The sequence below is a fragment of the Eptatretus burgeri genome, chromosome 12 (genome assembly GCF_056783735.1).
Source record: "Eptatretus burgeri isolate ZD-2024b chromosome 12, Ebu_testis_v1, whole genome shotgun sequence".
Lineage (NCBI taxonomy): Eukaryota > Metazoa > Chordata > Myxini > Myxiniformes > Myxinidae > Eptatretus > Eptatretus burgeri.
Window position 1 is genome coordinate 74,777,601 of NC_140972.1, and position 21,372 is coordinate 74,798,972.

The 21,372-nt window shown below is 43.0% G+C and overlaps 1 protein-coding gene across 1 annotated transcript in view; it reads left to right on the top strand.

The window, feature by feature from the left end:
- Nucleotides 1–2,617: 2,617 nt before the first annotated feature.
- The window catches only part of QDPR (quinoid dihydropteridine reductase), a 49,415-nt gene continuing 30,660 nt past the window's right edge, over nt 2,618–21,372 (top strand). The window contains exons 1-4 of the mRNA XM_085848549.1: nt 2,618–2,806; nt 5,210–5,302; nt 19,507–19,603; nt 19,998–20,138. Of these exons, the coding sequence (XP_085704675.1) occupies nt 2,717–2,806; nt 5,210–5,302; nt 19,507–19,603; nt 19,998–20,138 (421 nt within the window). The 5' untranslated portion in view covers nt 2,618–2,716. The remainder of the gene's footprint in view (nt 2,807–5,209; nt 5,303–19,506; nt 19,604–19,997; nt 20,139–21,372) is intronic.

The window sequence follows — 21,372 nt, forward strand, 5'->3', positions numbered from 1 at the left end:
TTTGACAGACGAATACATGAGACGCAACACAGGACTGTTGGATGAGACGAACACAGCCACTAAGCTTGGGGGAAGTGCCATCACTTCCTGGGCCACTCTGGGTTCCAGCGACACCACAACAATGACGTCGCCTTTCTCACCACCACTCAGCATAACATTTTCTAATAAGGAATTTCCTCTTCCTCATGGATGCCAACCTATTGGGATTGTCCGTGCTTCTTATCCTTTTAAATGCTGACCATCATTGAAGGAAGCAGCATGTACCATTGTTATGCGCTATACATATACATATACATATACATATACATATATTTATAATCGGGGCGTATTATGTGATACCGGTCGTCCGTCTGTCTGTCTGTCCGTCCGTCTGTCCATTCCTGTCCGCACTCTAACTTCCAAAGTTTTCAACTTTCACGTTTCATATTTGGGACATACTCGGTACAGACTGTGGAGACGGTGTGTCGCGACATACGTTCGTCATCCAAAGTGGTTGCCATGGCAACCAGGATGCTGTTTTCCATGAAGTAGCACAATTCTGTATATACCTTCTTGTTCATTCTTTGGTATGACTCGGCCAAGGTTTTAATCGCCGACCTCCCAGACTCAGAGCTAATGCTCCAACCATTACACCACCGAGTCTGTTTGCAAATTATTGGGACATTGAAAAAGTGAGGGAGGGCAGGAGCGAAGACATTTTGGGAATGTGGTTGGGAGGAGATGGGAGTAAAGCATTAACATTATAACTGAATGGAGCAGATGGAAACATTTAATGGTTGGAAAAAGTAAAATATTCCACAATTGAATGGAATGTCAGCACAACTTCTAAATTTGTTGTTGTCGATTTGTTTGGGCTGGTCGAATACCCTTGAACCATAATGTACCTATTTGCCTCTGAACTGTTTCACCTGGGTTCGAATCTTGTTCCAGTTTTTAACCGTCACCCTGGTGTTTCGCACGCAGGGGGTTGTATCACTGTGTGCCGTCAATTGGATGGACGTTGATCAGGAGGCAGCGCATCTTTGTTAATGACATAGGCCGGCACTGGTTGATAATAATAAACAAACTAGCAGTCTTACAGTACAACAAATCATTATTTACAGGTACAGTGCGAACATGCTTCTGAACAATCAAAACTAAACTACACCTGGCTACACCAAATTCCAGAATTGAGATTCCCACCTGATCTACCTTCAGGTATGTTGCTCTGTTCTGAATTCTCTACCTCGGTTTATTTGGTTTATAACTAAAGACATGTGTAAACTGAACAACCTCTATTTGAACAAATTTGCAAAACAACAAACAAAAAAAAACAATTCCACAATGGATAAAATATGAGAGGTTTCAGCTTGGCATTGTGTGTGGCATCAATCTTTAAACCTTTTGGTTGTATTCACCTGGTTAATTCATGTGACACACCTTTCCTCCCAGACGGGTAAGAGGGACCAAAGGGCAAAGCCTGTGACGTCACATTCTAGTTTCTTTATAAATCATTCGACAACTACAACTACTACTACTCTTTCCTCCTTTTCCACCTTTCTCCATATTCTTCTTATTCATCCTTATTTGTCTTTGTCTTTCTCCTCTTCCTCCTTCTACTCCTCCTCTTCCTTTTTTCTTCTTTTTTTTTTTCCTTCTTTCTCCTATTCCCAACTTCGTCTGGGGAAAAATATTTTGACCCAGTTCGCCAGACCTGAGTGAAGGTGGTTTGGGCAAGAATTTGTAATTTGTTTGCGGTGCCGGCGATAACTTGCCGACGCGTCGTCAAAGACACCGTGGGATCTTCAATGGCCACCAGCTCGTGCTATAGGAGAGGGGACACCCATCTTAACGTCCAGCCAAGGAACCCAATACCTTGTGATACAACAGCCTGCTTCCAAAGCATCAATCCGACATTTTTGCAGTCAAGTCGGGAATCGAACACGGACGCAGCTCTAAGGTTAACGCACTACCCTGCACCATGCCGTCTGCTTCGAGGGAGAGGTAGACGGTAGACCAGCAGGTATTGTTTCACTTTGAGTGATTTGTACAACCGAATGGACCTCACACAGGCATCATGGTGTTTCACCTGGTAAAGCAGGTCGTTGGGGGTAACTTAATGATCCAACAACCGTGGTTAGAACTACTTTTAATCCAGATAGACCCATCATGCACCACGGAATGAGTTGCAAGTGTAATGGGGACAGCATCTCAGGGTAATTATAAACTCATGCCAGTCACGCTGCTGCCTGGTGTTTCACCACAGTGTCCCGTTTGCTTGCATTTGTGGTGAACGTTAAAACATCCCAGGGTCTTTCACAAAGGATAGGCCGTTGTGTGCTGTTACCCCCTTAAACAAATTCCTGCCCTGATTATCCAAAAGCATTCTCTTGTGGCATGAGACTGCTTCAGTAACATCGACGTCCTGCCAATTGCTTTGATTCACCATCGCCGTGCCGTTATTATACACTATCTTGTGGCCATGATGGAGTAGTTAGCGTCGTCGCAAAAAAAAATGGACGTTATTTTATTTCTCAGGATGTATGGTGGATGCGCACCCTCTCTAACCGATTAAACAAGCTTCTACAAATAAAAAAATTGTTATTTTTCGAGGTTGTGCAGCCGTTGTTGGCCGGTTTGGTGGAGTGGGCGTGGCGCTCAGGTAACGTCCTTCAGATGTTCGTGCGCACCACGTGCGCTGATTGGTGAGACGAGCCTCGTTTGCAAAGTCGGAAGCATGGCAGCTGTGGTGCGCAGGGCATTGGTGTACGGTGGCTGCGGTGCACTTGGTGCCACCTGCGTGCGGTTTCTTCGCTCCAAAGGTTGGGTACGTGATCCTTTTTGCCGTATCCTTGTGTGTAAATCTTTTTCGCCATCCGGTACGGTTTCACAACAATCTGTTGACCACGTGTGCCATATATGGAGGCTACTCGTGAAGCCGGTTCGCGGGTGACGTCACAAAGGTCTATGACGTTTCACACAAAGCTGTCCAAGCAGACCCCGACAGAGTGGACGCTTGTGCTGACAGATGACAACTCTCTCTCACCGAGTCGAAATGTAAGACCCCTCCATATAGGCAGGAGTAATTCTCGTGCCAGGTTCGCGATGCGAGGAACTGAACTCCAGAAATATGGCTCCAGAAAAGGATTTGGGAGCGGTTGCTGATGACGAGCTGAACTTTCACCAACGTGTCTCAACTGTTGTCAGCAGGGCATACCAAACCCTGGATTGTTAAGAGGACCTTCGTGCACCTCACCATCGGTACCCTCCCTCTGCTGTTTTGGACTCTTGTTCGGCCCCCCACCTGGAGAATGGTAATTACCTCTGCCACCAGAGGTTCAAACTAGATGTTGACAGGGTTAAAAGGGTGCAGAGAAGGGCCACCAAACTCATCCCTGGCATTTGCCATCTCAGCTATCAACAGAGGCTCGATGAACTGAACATGTATGTTCCCTGCTCTACCATACAACAAGAGGGGACATGATCCCTGGTGTTCCAGATCTTATTTATATGGAACAGTTAAACTGGATCCAGACGACTCATTTGCACAACACAAACATTAGAGGACAATCGTCGAAGATTTTCAAAGAAAGGAGCCACCTCGAAGCCAGGAACAAGTTATTCGCACGTCGGATGGTGAATGATTGGAACGATCTTCCACAAAGTACCGGAGAAGCCTCCTCTACCCAGACTTTCAAAACCAGCCTCAACATGTATTGGTGGGGAGAAAGATTCAAACGACCTTGAACCCTCACGCATGCATGCATAGTTGTAGTAAAGATTTACAGGACTATCCTTTATCCAGTATCTTGTCATTATGACGATCAGAAGTTACTGCAGTTTGTGTTGAGACGTCAACAGGACTCTGAAAGTGACGGCGCAGCGAGGGAAAGGAAAACGTGGCCGTGAGTTGTTAGAGTGCGAAACATAAAAGAGTGGTGCGAGTGCCGCTGCCGCAATCTTTTATTGCCTCCGCCATCGAAGGTGGATGGAGGTTTTGTTTTCACCCCTGTCTGTCTGTCTGTCGGTTTGTGAACAAAATATCTCGCACAGTTGTGGACGGATTTTGGACGAAATTTTGTGTAGAGCTTGGGTATGCGACAAGGACGAAATGATTCGATTATGGTGAAGATCCGAGTCCGGATCTGGATTTGAGAAATTTTTGAGTGATTATTCTTCACCATTGGGAGATGGGGCGATATTTGGTATATATGGACGATATTTGGTGGGTGAGTTGGTTCGGTGACTAGAACTTCTTCTTCTTCTTCTTCTTTCGGCTGCTCCCGTTCGGGGTCGCCACAGCGGATCATCCGTATGATCCGCATAGTGATTTGGCACATGTTTTACGCCGGATGCCCTTCCTGACTCAACCCTGGTCGCTTCTTACGACACGGATATGGTACACCTATTTTAACCGGGGTATACACCGGCCCAGTACACTGGTACTCATTTCGCCGACCTCGGAAGGATGACAGGCTGAGTCAACCCCCTGGTGTATTAATTCAGTGGCCCAACAGGGCTTGAACTCAGGACCTTTTGGATCCCAAGCCGCTGCCCTAACCACTGCACCAACACCAGGCTGGTTCGGTGACTAGAACAAGCTCATAAAATTTTAGTTCAGGTCTGAATCCAGATGCAGCCTATCAATGGGATACAAAACATAAACGAATCGGCCTGGCGGAGGTATGCTGTCTACCAAGTGCCTTTCGAGCTTGGAGAGCTTGTCCATTCCCGAAGGTACTGGAAGGAATCTATTGGAATCACTGTGTCCAGTGAATGTCCACACGCAAATCTACTTTTGTTGTAGATCGTTCATACTCGCACCTATTGCAATCTACATACCCCAGTAAGGCTCCACATTTAACAATGGTACGTCTTGTTATGATTTTTGAAATCTCACTTTCAAAAGTACATTTACAAGTTGCTTGTTTGGATGATGTGATGAACATCTGTTAAAGTACAAAGAAAACATTGTGTTAAGATGTACAAATGCAATTTGTTGGTGATTAAGTGTAATCTGCCACAAATGTTGATTGTGGATGATCGCTTTGATTTGGAAATGCAAATATGTTCATTTGATGACTGTATTTGGAGTAGGTATGTATGTACACCAGTACAAACAAGACTGGTACGAGTAGTGCAGAACACTGTTTTGCAGTGGGATTGAAACATCCCTTTTGTGGGTACGGTTCTTGTAATCCATTCCGTTTGTATCTGTTGTGTCACGCAGTGGGTTCTTAGCGTTGACTTGGACGTGAGCGACGTGGCCGATGCTTCTGTCGTGATCAAGAGCAACGATTCGTTCACTGCTCAGGCTGATGAGGCATGTTGCCTGTACCACATACACCATACATGGTTCTTTCAGCGTTGTATCTCAGTGCTTCTATATTACCTTGACTGTAATACCTTTCTGTACTCCACCCATCCCCCCTTACTTTGTAGGAGGTGAATAGTTTTATTTATTTATTTATTTTTAGGAATGCAGCACATTGCTGTGAGTAGTGTGTGCTGAGAAGAGGTGCAGGAGATGTGGCTGTGTCACTGGTGCAGTGCTCCCCTGTCGTTTTGGGCAGGAATTTGAAATTTGTTTTGTGTGCCAACGATAGCTCATGTACTCTTCACGAAGGATGCCTTGCAATCTTCAACGTCCATCAACAAATGCTGACAGATGGGACGCACAGTTTAACGTCGATCTCAGGGATAGAACACTCTGATCCAACTTTTGAGACACCAGGATGACAGTTTCAAGCTCGATCAAGATTCAGTCAGCTCAGTCAGCCATTTCAGATAATCTAAGTTTTTCGTTTTCTCCTCAATAGACATTTTATATATTTCCAGAAAGACAGCCAAAATTTTGGTGCCCTCGGGTACCACATAATGATATAGATTTTATTTAATTTACCATGGTATTATGCCAAAGTGGTGAGACGCACACTACACTCATCGAGTGGTCATGTGGAGAATCAAATTTAAAAAAAATTAACTCTGCAAACAAATTGAATTAAGTGCCAGGGTACGGAGGAGGGGAGGAAGAGTGATTGGCATCATTCATCATGCACCATGATAAGGAAAAATGGTTCCTTTTTGTACACGTATGTTTGTCCAAAGAATTGGGGATGTTGTGGCCACCTGGTTCTTCGTCGTCGTCGTCGTCGTCGTCGTCGTCATCTTATTATTCTTATTCTTCTTATATTTATCACATGACTATGGGTTTGCATCATTACTGGGGAGCAAAGCCAATGCAGTGTCTCCTTTCAGTTGTGGCAGGAATTTGGAATTTGTTCATGATGCCGGTGATAATTTGCCGACACTTCGTTAGCCTCCACCAAACAATGCTGGCAGACAAGACGTTCAGATTAACATCCATCTGAGAGATGAGGATCTTCGTGATGCACTGCCCTGTCTATGAAGCACCAATTTGACAGTTTGCAGTCAGGTCTGGAATCAAAGGAATAGACAGCTCATTAGCTCAAAGGTAAGTGCACTACCCTTGCACCATCCTGTCGGGCCCCATGATGCATGAAATCCTGAAATCCTCCGGGCACTCCTGTTCATATATATATATATATATATATATATATATATATATATATATATATATATATATATATATATATATATATATATATATATATATATATATATATACATACAAATCCCCCCCCCCCCAATAAATGTTTAAACTTTCTGTACTCAGCCTTTGCATTTAAATTGTTTGTCAGGGAGGTGGGGTATTGACCTGTTGACTATTTGCTTTGTTTTGAAGAGCTCATTTTTTGTAAGTGCAGAAATCATGGACATGGATGTCTGATGTTGAAAATGCTTTCCATGTGTTTCTGATAAGTTAATGTTTTCCTGACAAAGTCAATGTTTGAACATGTGTTGCATCAGAAAAAAACAAAACCTTTGGGGTCATCAGCCTTCATCATTTGCTTTCAACACAAATCAGATTTGGTATTAATGGAGTGCATTAGCCAAACCGTTTTCTGCTTATCCCATCATTTTTTGAAGAAAACAAACAAAACGGGCATATTGTAATCAGCTCCTGTCTCTGTCTGTCGGTCTGGCTATCGCCTCCTAAATGGTTGTCCAGAAATTCACCAAACTTGGTGGTTATGATCACCACCATGCCAAGAAGTTGCAAGAGCAGTATTATTTTTGATATCGCCCCTGGGTGTGGGGTCAAAAGGTGAAATACCTAAAAAAGTGATTACCCCTCATTTTAAACTTTTTTTTGATAATATTGATTGTGCACACAAATAGCAATTGAACGCAGTAATTGCTCTATATCTCTCTATGTATCTCTCTCTATATATCTCTCTCTATATCTCCACACAAAGAGAGAGCGCAATTACTGCATTCAATTGCCAAGTGTCTGTGTGTGCAATCAATATTGGGGAATGCATGAAATATGTAATGACACTTTTGGATTTGATCCCTGGTTCATGCTAGACCACTGCCGCAATCTTTTATTGCCTACTCTTCATGAAGAAATGAACATCTACTTCGTGCCTACTCTTCAGGGGTGAGGACTTAGGGTCACGGGTCAAAACGGGAAAATAATTTATTCTAACTCAAAATTTGATATTGAGTCATTCCCGGTGGAACTTTTTGTTGTCTTTCAACTTTGCTTCAGGTGGGAAGCATGGGGATTTGTGAGGCATGCCATCGACTTCACTGGTTTTTTTTTTTTGTTTTTTTTTTTAATCTCATGTGCTGTATTTGAAACATTAACCTGTGGCTCGTTAACTTGATGACAATCTGATTTTGCAGCCACATTTGGAACATCGAACTTGAGCAAGCCACTTCCAGGGAATATAACAATGGTGGGTAACCCAAATTGATCAAAGTACCGCAGGTCCAACCCTTAAATGACGACCAGGACCACAAGACCCCCTTTACCACAATTAAAAGCCAAAGTGAAACATTTTAATTCAAACACAGGTCCGTATAATTGGGGCACGAGCCACTCGCCCGGGGCGACGGGGCACGAGCCACTTGCTGTGAGTGAACGATTTGCTTAGAATGACATAGCGCAGTCCCGCTATCGACAATGGGTGCTCGGCAAGTGGCTTAAGCACTCCAATTAAATGGTTGATGAACGGTTGGCCAGGCTGTCGCTGCATACCTTTTGAATCCCTTTAAATTTAAAGCCAGTCTTCACCGTACACATAGCAGTTATTGAAATAAAATGAATTTGTTCATATATTGATTTTATCCACAAAAGAGTTACTGCTTTATGCAGAACAACCCTGGAGACATCGCGAAGTTTAATTGCCCGTGAAATAAACATTGCAGATAATCCGCCACGTTGCCTGCTCGTCTGTGCATGCATCACGTAGTACATCAGTTCGGGGTTCGCACAAATGTTTTACTTTAAAAACAAAATGCCTGTTTTTCACCATATTTTCTTTGATTTCCCCATAGAGCACCTTGCAAATCCTCCAAAAATATCGACACTGATCTTGGAGACTCTATGGATAGGCAGTCTCTCTGGGGAACGGGGCGTGAGGTCTAGTAGTGAATGCATGAAATAATTTAGCTCGATGAAGCTGGTTAATTTTGACACGTTCCTAAATTTTTTTGTTCACTCAATATAATTCTCCAAACGGTAGAAAAAGATAAGTTTAATGCTTTGGAAATTTCACATTTTCTTGTGTATGTATGGAGAAGGAGGGAATATAGTCGAGCTTGCTTAAAGTGCACATTAATATCAGCTTAGTTATTGGTTCACGAGTCAGTAAGTGACCACTATATTCGTTATTGGTGTGTGTCTGTTGGGTAGTCGATCGAGTCGAAAGAAAAAAAAAAAATTCCCAATTTTTTTTTTGAGATTTATTCTACCCTTATTATCAGTATCTAAAATGGCGATTTCAGTTAATGCAATGGCGATTTCGATGAAACTTGGTTGGTAGGTTCATACCATGACCTAGTTGTGTGCAAATGAGAACCGTTGCTATGGACACCACCGTTGCCTACCAACGGGACTGAAATTTTTGAAAAATCATAAACAATTAATTTTTTCGAAAATCAAAAATTGGGCCACGAGCGACTGTGGGCAGTACATTCAGCCATATTGTCAAAAATTTCCAGCCGAATCCTATGAAAACTGTCGGAGAAGATAGACTGAATGAACCCTGGTCAAAAACAATAAAAAAACGAAGTTCGTTATATCTCAGAGACTACGAGTCAGATATACATGAAACTGGTATGGTAGGTTCATGGTATGTCCTAGTTATGTGTGAGAAAGAACCGTTGCTATGGACCCCTCCGTTGCCAAGCAACGGCTGAAAAACCTCTAAATGTGGGGGTATTTTAACGAAAAAACAATCTGCAGCATTAACCCTTGAAGCCAGAATCATGAATTTTCTTGTGCTTAATCCTCAGGTCATTCCCCATCGAACGGGCTCATCGCGTCAGGTTATATTGGGGAGTCGACTACCCATGTCCGCCTAACAGCTTGTCTCAGAGACTATGAGTCAGATATACATGAAACTGGTATGGTAGGTTCATGGTATGTCCTAGTTATGTGTGAGAAGGAACCGTTGCTGTGGACCCCTCCATTGCCTAACAATGGCCGACTACCCATGTCCGCCTACTGGCTTGTCTGTCTGTCTGTCTGTCTGTTCGGTCCAGTGCTCCGTTAATACAATGGCGATTTCGATGAAACTTGGCTGGTAGGTTCATACAATGACCGAGTTGTGTGCAAATGAGAACCGTTGCTATGGACACCACCGTTTCCTTGCAACGGGACTTTGAAATTTTTTTAAAAATCATAAAAAAATATTTTTGTCAAAAATCGGCATACGAGCGACTGTGGGCAGTGCATTCAGCCATTGTCAAAAATTTCCAGCCGGATCCTATGAAAACTGTCGGAGAAGATAGACTTTGAATGAACCCTGGTCGAAAACAATAAAAAAAACGAAGTTCGTTATATCTCAGAGACTATGAGTCAGATATACATGAAACTGGTATGGTAGGTTCATGATATGTCCTAGTTATGTGTGAGAAAGAACCGTTGCTATGGACCCCTCCGTTGCCAAGCAACGGCTGAAAAAACTCTAAATGTGGGGGTATTTTAACGAAAAAACAATCTGCAGCATTAACCCTTGAAGCCAGAATCATGAATTTTCTTGTGCTTAATCCTCAGATCATTCCCCATCGAACGGGCTCATCGCGTCAGGTTATATTGGGTAGTCGACTACCCATGTCTGCCTACCGGCTTGTCTCAGAGACTATGAGTCAGATATACATGAAACTGGTATGGTAGGTTCATGGTATGTCCTAGTTATGTGTGAGAAAGAACCGTTGCTATGGACCCCTCCGTTGCCTAGCAATGGCCGAAAAACCTCAATGTGGGGGTATTTTAACGAAAAAACAATCTGCAGCATTAACCCTTGAAGCTGGAATCATGAATTTTCTTGTGCTTAATCATCAGGTCATTCCCCATCGAACGGGCTCATCGCGTCAGTTTATATTGGGTAGTTGACTACCCATGTCCGCCTACCGGCTTGTCTCTGTCCCTAGCATAGCTCCGTGGATTTTGATTCGATCCTGATAAAATTTTGGTGGGAGGTTTATATCGTGATGTAGTTGTGTTTTCCTGAGAATGGGCATGGTGCGCCCATTATGGGCGGAGCCACGCCCAAAAAACATGTGTTTTTAGGGGGAAGCCGATTTCAATTTGCATCTTCTCCGAGGGGGTTTGTCGAATCTGGCAGGAGTTTCGGTATTTGGTTAGCCCAATGGCACCTGCATAGCCCCACGGAGCTCGATTTTTCATTTTGTCCCAAGGTCAAGGTCACAAGGTCACGAACTTAGAAAATTGCGAATTTTGGCATAAAAATCATACGACCGCCCAAACTTTGAGAGCTACGATGACAATATTTTTATGCATAATCTTGAGGTCATTCCCCACCTAAAGTCTTCAAACCATTTTGCTCTATCTCGAACACCTTGCCCGTGGCGCCCCCTTCAAGTTTGTTTTTACGCTGATTTCATCAAAGTATGGATAATCCGAGGAGTGCGAAATGCCATCTACCCACATGACGTTATATTGTTCCTGGAATGTTCCAGAGGAAGTTTTGCACCAAAGGTTTTAATCCTTGACCTTTGACCTTTAAAGTTCACAAAGGTCAAATTTTCAAAGTTGTGGGAATCGAACCGGGTTTTCGACCTTCTTCGACGAACTAACTCCAATAAGCTATAGCACGTATCCTGTTTCCTTATTTTAATGTCCACAACATTGTTTTGTGACCTTTAAAGGTTATACAAAGGTCAAATTTTGAAAGTTGTTGAACGAAACCGGGTTTTCGACATTTTGCAGCTAATAACCTATCACTCGTACCACATTATGATGATCATTTTTATAACTTGGTCAAAAATTATCACATTGTCTCATCCTTGACTTCTGAAACAATCTACATTGTCAAATACCGCTCGTGAACCATTGCCATCTCCAGACTTGTAAGACTCGTTATTTATTTCAATTATCAGATTTCACAACAGATTTCAACACTTTAGTACGGACGATGTCCAATCATCAAAACCGAAAAAATATTTCGATGATCTACTTTAGCCCGTGATCGTATATCGTTTAAAATTGTATCATTTCATGCATTAAATCGCTCCAAGCTCTGAATTTGAAAGCAATAGTACTTACAAAAGTGATGTTTAGAGAGATTTGTAGCCATGACGAAGAGGCATTCGATAATATAAGTGATGAAAGTGGGGGGGGGACTTTATCATAAAGAAATTGTTCTGGCTTGTTCTAAGTCGAGGAATGTTTCAGCAGGCCAAAAAAAAGGCGGCTTCAGACCCCAGCAAGGTTACCGAGGAAGTGGTGACCGAGGATGCGCCTGTTAAAGGATATAATTAAATAAGGACGTTAATTATTTTAAAAAGGGGTGTTTCAATTAACCCAAACATCGAGTTTTTTTTTTTTTTGTATATCTTGTCGAGGCTCGTATGAGAGCCAACACACAACGCACAGCAAGTGGGCATGAGACAAGAGGGGCGGGAGTGGGAGGGACAAAACAGTGGGGAACAGACACATTAGGAGATCTGTGGAAGGGAGAGGGATGGGACGGGAGAGGGATGGGACCACAAGGGAACATGGGGGGAAGAGAAGATGGACATTACAGGGACTTTCAGGAAGGAAAGCAGGGGAATTGAAGGAAGTGGGCTTGGGTGGATTATCGGGGGTAGAAAAGATCGAGGATTTGGATGGGGGATGATAAGAGGTGGTGGTGAACAGCTGTTTTGAAAGCCTGGAGGGAAGAATGGGAAAGAATAGAGTGAGGGAGTTTATTCCAAAGGCGGGGAAAAAAGAGGAATGAAAGACTGAAGGTGAGCAGTGATTCGTGATTTTGGTAGTTTTACCAGAAGGGGGTTGTTGGCGGACCTTGAGCGCCCTGTGGAAATGTGGTGAGGACAAATCGCAGAGAGAGCAGGGGGGGGGGCAAGGCTGGAGAGGAGTCGGTAGAAGACAGAAAGACCACTGACCAACCTGCGGTGATTGAGTGAGAGGCTCAAAGACTCAGCCTCATTGCGGGAGATGCCGATGATCCTAAATGCCCTGGTTTCGACAGCGTGAAGCCGAGAAAGGTGGGAGGCAGGAGCACCAGCCCAGAGAGGAGAGGAGTACTCTATCAGGCTACGGACAAAAGCTTTGTAAGTGGTCAGGAGCTAAGGTGGGCCGAGGAAGGACTTTGCACGACGGAGGATTCCCAGTCGGCGACTGGCTTTGGAGGCGAGGTTGGAAATGTGACTTTCCCAGGAAAGGTCATGGCAGATAGTGAGACCCATAAGCTTGAAAGAAAGGACTTCTTCCAGAGGATTGTTGAGAAAGTGGATGGGGGGGTTTTCGAAATGGTCCTTTCGAAGAGACATAGAGAGAGTGTGAGATTTGTCTGTATTGAAAGACATGTTCCACGTGTTGGACCAGTTTGTGATGTTATCCAGATCTGCAGTGAGCGAAGAAGCTGGTGCTTGCCGGTCTGAGGGATGACAGAGGGTACAGCAGAGGGTGGACTCATCAGCAAAGAGAAATAGAGGATTTTCCAGAGAGTCCGAGAGATCATTGATGAAAACCAGAAAAAGAACAGGGCCCAGAACGCTACCTTGAGGAACTCCAGCCTGGACAGGAAGAGGGGATGAAAGAACTCCATTTAGGGCCACACGGTGACTGCGACAGGAGAGGAAGTCTGCGAGCCATGAGTGGAGATGGCCTTGAATACCATGGGCAGAGAGTTTGGTGAGTAGGGCAGGGTGCCAGACTGTGTGAAAAGCACGTGATATGTCCAGGGATACGGCTCGGATTTCCTGTCTGGCATTGAGGACCTCCATCCATTGATGGGAGAGCAGAAGCAGCATATCCAGGGTAGAGTGACCTGGTCTGAAACCAAATTGATGATCGGAAATCAAGCCATTGGAGAAGAGGAAGGATTTAATGTCTGAAGCGATGATGGATTCCATAACCTTGCTGATGATTGGGAGAAGGCTGATTGGTCTGTAGTTGCAGGGATCTGTTTTTGCACCTTTTTTATGCAGGGCAGTGATGTTAGCAGATTTCCAAGCAAATGGCAGATGACCTTGAGCAAATGAGAGGGTGAATAGAACAGAGAGAGGGTGAGCAAGAGCAGAAGAGCAGGCTTTGAGGACACGTGGGCTGTGCCGTCTGGACCGGTTGCAGAATCTGAGTAGAGGTTTGAAAGCAAGCTCTCCACCTTGTTAGGAAAAAGGACACAGATTCCAGGGACAGTTGGGTGTGACTGGGTAAGGTGGGTAGAGAAAGTGATGGGTTTAGGACACAAGATTTAGCTGCAAACACCGAGTTTAGGCATTCAGCTTTTTCACGTGCGGTATCAGCAGTTTGGCCATTTGAGGTAAGGGAGGGATGGAGGGGAACAAAAACCGGAAACAGATTTGATTAAACACCACCAGGATTTTGAGGAGGGAGAGAGGTTTGAGAGTTCATACTTGAGATGAGAAAGATGTTGTTTTCTGGCTCTCCTGAGGGTAGACAGTTTTCACTCTTGCACTTCCTTGGAGTTTTCTTCGTATGCTTGTAAAGTTTGTCTGCTAGGTTTCATGGTTTTGGAGTTATGGAGGACACACACGCACACACATACACAAGCACATGTATAGATATAAATGATAATAATGTAATTGCCAATTGAACCCTCAATAAAAAGGACAAAGCATTTGAAGTCATAAATGTACGACGATCTTGATGTGAATTCTGGGTGTATTTTCCACCAGCTTTTTGAAGTTGGGACTAAGGCAGGTTCAGGTACTTAACAGTGAGGTTTACACCTATCGGTCTGTTGCGTTTATTGATTTTGATGTCTCCCATCATGTAGGACTTACAGCATACCTTTCTAGAGTTGATGGAAGTCTCATTCACGTCAACTGATTCAGAACCTTGCAGAGATTCGTTCACAGAATCCGATTCCGCTAAAGAGTGATTCTTTATAAGTTCCCATATTCCCTTCTTGAAGTTGTCACCGAGCCCTAGCTTCTGTTTGGAGTTTTTAACCTCCGCCATCGAAGATGGACGGAGGTTACTGTTTTCACCCCTTTCTGTTTGTTTGTTTGTTTGTTTGTTTGTGAACAGTATTACGGAAAAACTCCTCGACGGATTTTGACGAAACTTGGTGGGATTAGGAGGTATGGTCCAAGGATCATGCCATTAGATTTTGGACTTGGTCCAAAATCCAATATGGCCGCTATGGCAGCAATTTTGAAAAAATATTTGAATTTATGTTTTTGCATTTCTGCATGTTTTAAGTGATTTCCAATCCCCCCCCCCAAAAAAAAATTGTTAGAGGAAAAAAAAAACTTAGAAAATTTCGCAACTTTTTTTTCAACAAAATTTCGATTTTTTTTTTTTTTTTTTTTTTTTTGCATTTCTACATGTTTTAAGTGATTTCCAACAAAAAAACATGCCAAAATTATAATTGTGGCTGATTTTGGAACTTCAGGTGGATATACCCACGTAAAATCAATTTCTGTCTCAAAGAATCTAGTTATGACAAATGAATTGAGTATGTAAAAGTAAAAGGGAAAGTTGCAAACTATAACTCTGTGAGCACTGTTGACGTCAAATTGAATGACGAGGATATCAGGTTCACTTGAGTGACCAAGCAGTATTGGCGGCGGAGGTTTTGCACTCTACCGAGTGCTCTCCCTCTAGTCTTGTTGCAGTTTTTGTTGAGATCTGTTTCTTAAATATGTTCGGTCATTGAAAAATTATTTTGGTGACACTTTATAACTGATATGAAGCCTGGTGTTGGCGCAGTGGTTAGTGCAGCGGCTTGAGATCCAAAAGGTCCTGAGTTCAAGCCCCGTTGGGCCACTGAATTAATACACCAGGGGGTTGACTCAGCCTGTCATCCTTCCGAGGTCGGTGAAATGAGTACCAGTGTACTGGGCCGGTGTATACCCGGTTAAAATAGGTGTACCATATCCCTGTGTCGTAAGAGGCGACCAGGGTTGCGTCAGGAAGGGCATCCGGCGTAAAACATGTGCCAAATCACTATGCGGATCATACGGATGATCCGCTGTGGCGACCCCTAACGGGAGCAGCCGAAAGAAGAAGAAGAAGTTAAGCCAGCCACTCACTCACGAGGGTAATCCAGCCGTGCGAATCCTTGACGGTTATTCAAGACTGTTTAACACAAGTGTGATGTTCAGCACTGATACGAGCATGCACTGATGCAAACATATCCTTTATGTATCTCAGTGTGTAAAATCAAAATTAAACAGACAAAATCCAATTCTGATTTGAGCAGACAGCTCTACTAAACTGTTTGCCTTAACCCGACTCAAGGGGATGTCAAATGTGTGGAAATCCCATGTGGATATATTGCGAGAATCATGGATGTGATGTCAATGGATTTGCTCAGTCACCAATGATTCACTCAAGCAGTCGAGCATTTCTGACTCATGCTGGTCAAGGGGAAATTCTCAATCAAAATAAGGTATTGTTCCATTAAAGGAGAAGGGGTAGGTCCATAACTTGGTTGTGTTTAGACTTTAGCCGAAACCGAGTGTTCAAGTCGGATAGATTTACTCTTGTATCAGAGAAACCATTAGCTGTGCACCGAGGAGGCACTGAGCATCATTTAGAAAGCAGAATAAGGCAAGATTGTTCCGTAGGACTTCCTGTAACTCAATACATTGCACACCCTGAGCCGCATTTCGCCCTGTGCTTCGGCACCTTGCATGCCACAAACTCGTGCCTGACTCTGTTACTTGTGAGAGTCCGGTATTTGACGCCATTACTTTGGGCTAAGCCTTATTTATTTTGTGCACAAGTTTGCATGTCTCATCATCCATGCTTTGCATTTGTCGGCTGCTACGTTCATCCATCTATATTTATAGGGTCCTGTCTCACTCAACCCCTGTATTATTTCAATAAACCCCCTTTTAATGATAAGAAATGTTTTCCCACCTTTTGCTCCCACGTGTTTTCTTGTCAGGTTCGGCTGTTATTGGAACGATCCTTGGGGAACGTAAAAGTAAAGAACATAATTTAGAGATAGCAATTGAATATAGTAATTTAACAAGGAGAGCACTCGGTAGAGCACATACCTCCACCTGGATCCAAATTTGGATCTTCACCAAAATCGAATAAATTCATCCTCGTCACACACCCAACCTGTCCATCAAGTTTCGTCCAAATCTGTACACAACCTTTTGAGATATCCTGCATGCAAACAGACAGACAGACGTGAAAACATGACCAACGTCCATCACAGATGACGGAGGTAAAGATCGTTTCGGCATCTGTGGGGTTTGTGTTAACGAACGGTCTAACCCGACACCATACCCAATTAGATGTGGTGAAGCCGTGGAGACTTCAGCGAAACATCAGGGATTCGTAGACAAATTGCTCCAGTCTTCTGATTCGTTCGTATGCAGCACAAGGCTGTGGGGTAGCATCACTGGCTGAGGGCGTGGCTGTGACGCTGATGCAATTAATGCAAGTCTGCTGGTTAGGGCAGGATTTGGAACTTGTTCATAGTGCCGGCGTTAGCTCGCCTACTCTTCGTGAAGGACACTGGGGGATCTTTAACATCCACCAAATAATTCCGGCAGATGGGATGTTCAGTTTAACGTCCATCCGAGGGATGGCAAACACATTGATGAATCACCCTGCCTGTGAAACACCGGCATGACAATTTATAGTTGGATCGGGATTCAAACCCAGGCTAGACAGATTAGAGGTGAGCATGCATACTTCTAGGCCAGCTTGTCATCCCAATTGCTCCAGTGAGTGGTCAGCTTTAAAGATGGACATGACATTTCTCAAATAAATAAGGTTGTTGAAATCTATTGACACAATCCCAAACGTTTGAAATGGAAATTCCAATTCCAAGACATTTGGCAAAACAATGACCAGCAGTTTCAGAAATTTGTAAAAGACTGCAGTCGTCCAAGATTAATGTCACCTTCAATAGTCCGATTTGGCCACGAATGACAAAAACACCAACAGATACAAATTCTCGAGTGATGTTATGGGTAAACAAGTAGTTTGATCAATCTTGCTCTTGAGAACTATTGTAGTTATATGAAAGTAAATGAAACATTGAAAAGTAAGTCACAATGGAACCAAGTCTCATTTGTTCTTTTCTCTCACCTGTGGAACCAACTTCTCCAGTCTGTTCAGTCCCATTTTGCCCTCCAGGGCTTCAAGACAGCTGCTCACCAGTACCTCAGCTCATCCCACATCCATACTCATGATCTCTTCTACCCAATATGACCCCATTCCCAAGCACTCCCTTTTTCCAGGTTATTGTGATTCTTCCCCGTCCCCCTCCCTCTTTCCATCTGTTGCTTTTCTGTTTCATCCCAGCTTTTCCTTTCCTCTTCTTGCTGTGTTTCATTCAACTTGTGTGCAGCTTTGTTCACCCCCACATGTCCTTCTCCCCCTCCCTTGATCTCACTCTCACTTCTACTGTGCTGTTGGTGTTTCTCCCTTTCCATTTTGCTTTAGCTCTTCCACGAACCTCGACAATGTATACAAAAAAATGCCTTATGAATCATTTCAAAAGGTTTGCTGAGGTCTCGTGCAACAACATCCAAATGAATCTGACTTGCAAACAAAGACGAAAAGCCTCAATGGCAGGTTGAAAATGAGCAGAGACAAATCAAAATGACAAACACCTGGACATTGGAAATTGAATGAAAAGATCAAAATATTAAGACAAACAATCTTGTATTAGTTATAAAGTGTCTTCTTCTTCTTCTTCTTCTTGTTCTTGTTCTTGTTCTTGTTCTTGTTCTTGTTCTTGTTCTTCTTGTTCTTGTTCTTCTTCTTGTTCTTCTTCTTGTTCTTCTTCTTGTTCTTGTTCTTCTTCTTGTTCTTCTTCTTGTTCTTCTTCTTGTTCTTCTTCTTGTTCTTGTTCTTCTTGTTCTTGTTCTTCTTGTTCTTGTTCTTCTTGTTCTTGTTCTTCTTGTTCTTGTTCTTCTTGTTCTTGTTCTTGTTCTTGTTCTTGTTCTTGTTCTTCTTGTTCTTGTTCTTCTTGTTCTTGTTCTTCTTGTTCTTGTTCTTGTTCTTCTTGTTCTTCTTGTTCTTCTTGTTCTTCTTGTTCTTCTTGTTCTTCTTGTTCTTCTTCTTCTTGTTCTTCTTGTTCTTCTTGTTCTTCTTGTTCTTCTTGTTCTTGTTCTTCTTGTTCTTCTTGTTCTTGTTCTTCTTGTTCTTCTTGTTCTTGTTCTTCTTGTTCTTCTTGTTCTTCTTCTTCTTGTTCTTCTTCTTCTTGTTCTTCTTGTTCTTCTTGTTCTTCTTGTTCTTCTTGTTCTTCTTGTTCTTCTTCTTCTTGTTCTTCTTGTTCTTCTTCTTCTTGTTCTTCTTGTTCTTCTTCCTTCTTCCTTCTTCCTTCTTCCTTCTTCCTCCTCCTCCTCCCGTTAGGGGTCGCCACAGCAGATCATCCATATGATCCGCATAGTGATTTGGCACATGTTTTACGCCGGATGCCCTCCTGACGCATCCCTGGTCGCCTCTTACGACACAGGGATATGGTACACCTATTTTAACCAGGGTATACACCGGCACAGTACACTGGTACTCATTTCACCGACCTTGGAAGGATGGCTTAACATTATATTTAAATATAAAACTGCTCTGAATGCACTCTTGTAGATATCATGGAGGACACAGTCCATCAACATAAAAGATCTTCTACCTTACCCTCTTAATTTTGCTTCAATCGAAGGTTTGTGTTTTCTTTCCCCAAATGTAGAAGAACAGATAGTACCACACTTTGCCAGCAGGAGGGTATTGTCCACGTTCTTGTAGATATCACAGAGGACATGATGTTTCTGAACATAAAAAATGTCTACTTTGTACCCTCTTGACATTTTTCCTTCAAAGAAGGTTTTTGTTTGCTTTCACCAAATTTAGATGTGCAGATCATGGTACTGCACCTTGCCAGCAGGAGGGGTGTGGTTTGTAGTATTTTTGCATTATCTGGATGTAAATGCAGGATATTGAAACTGACCCTGCCAACTTTGCCTTTTTAGGTGGCATCGGGCGTTTCCACCACACTCGAAGATCATAAACTCGATGCTCTGCTGTGTGTCGCTGGAGGATGGGCTGGAGGAAATGCCAAGGCTAAAGGTTTGTATTGTACAATACATTTATGTGGTACTTTAATATTAGCTAAACACAAGCTGTTTTTTATGGGTTTTTTTATTTTAACAAGTTAAGTCTTGGTTTGAATGCACACATTGGAATAGTTTGGTGTTTTTGTAGATTTTATTTTATTTCAGTGATTCAATCTTATCGAGGAATTCACAAGTCGATGATATAACCGATAAGCTTATTAGGGCAGAAAGATATTTATGTACGACGTGGAATTTGACCCAGCACCTTCCGTGTTAGCAATCGGTGCTCACAGCACTATTCCATCTCTATGTCACCAATTACCTTAGCTTCTGTTTTCTCTAGATATGCAACATGTATATGGTCCTTGGATTGAGGCAGATATGTGACATCATACTCTGCACTACAGCACTCTCTAAGAGCACCGACCTGATGCTGAAGCAGAGCATTTGGACATCCACCATTGCAGCCAGTGTGGCCTCTCGGCATCTCAAGGATGGGGGGCTTCTGCAGCTCACAGGAGCACAAGCTGCCCTCAGTGGCACACCTGGTCTGGTTTTTTTTGTTTTGTTTGTTTTTCCTGCATCAACATCGACAACTAGCAAACTCGTTTATGCCTCATTCGAGATTGTTGGATTGTAAATTACTTTCCTCTCCCAAGATCTAAAGGCGCTGTCACACCTTGACGATTTAGCCAGCAATGGCAACGTATAAAAATGTATGTAAAACGTTGGCGTACGCTGAAATTTTGATGTTTTTAAAAAAGGTTTGGTCGTATTCATAACGTGTTGGTCGTATGCATCACATATTAGCAACGGGCAGAGAACGTTTCGTTGTCTTGTAGATAACTTATACCAACGAATGCTTAGCCTGTTGTCGGTGTTCACAACCTATGCCCAATGATAGTTTAACTTCAGCATAGCGTGCTGCACATATCGCCGACGAACTCGTGGTGTAGCCTGTTAAAAACCTGCGCACGCCGATTTAAATCATAACCGCCTGAGAATTGGAAGTGTCAACATCGCAGTCACACCTTGACGATTTAGCCAGCGTATGCCGACCTATGAAAAATTTGCCGAACCAAGCTGACACACGTCGAATACGTTCTGGGTAAGTTGTGTATACGTTAAGAGCACGCTGAAAAACGATGAAGTATGCTGTCATATTTCGTGGTACGTCTCGTACGTCATGAAATTTCAAGCATGCTGAAAATTTTACGACGTACTCGCCGTATGGCTCACACGTTCCGCTACGCTGGGAATAAGTTGTAGGCACGATATGCGATCGTTGACACACGTCGACACGTGTTACTTGTAAGTTACTCATAAGTCGAAACACGTCGAGATAATGTTTAGCATACCCTAAACTTATTTTCTCCGTCAAGGCACATTTTCTTTTTTTCTCCTTGGCTCCATGACGGCACATGACGAAATATCTGAAGTTGTTGTTGTGGTTGTTGTTTTCTTTGTTTGTTTGTTTTTTTGTTAGTTTATCACGAATTTTAAAATATATTCGGACATTTGCTTTTAAGTTTTGACGTCGACGTGACAATATCCTCAAACAGAAAATATTCACAGAGGAGGAACTAAGAATAAGACATGAGCAAACTGAAGAGGAAATCGGACGTGACGTAACGGCACGTGACGAAATATCGGAAGTTATTGTTGTTGTTTTTTTTTAACGCTGCCAATACGCCATTATACGGTAGCTGTAAATTAGAAACGCGTTCAGTAAGTCCTGTGGTTGTCTGGAAGACGTCAATCAAATACGTCAATATGCGTTGG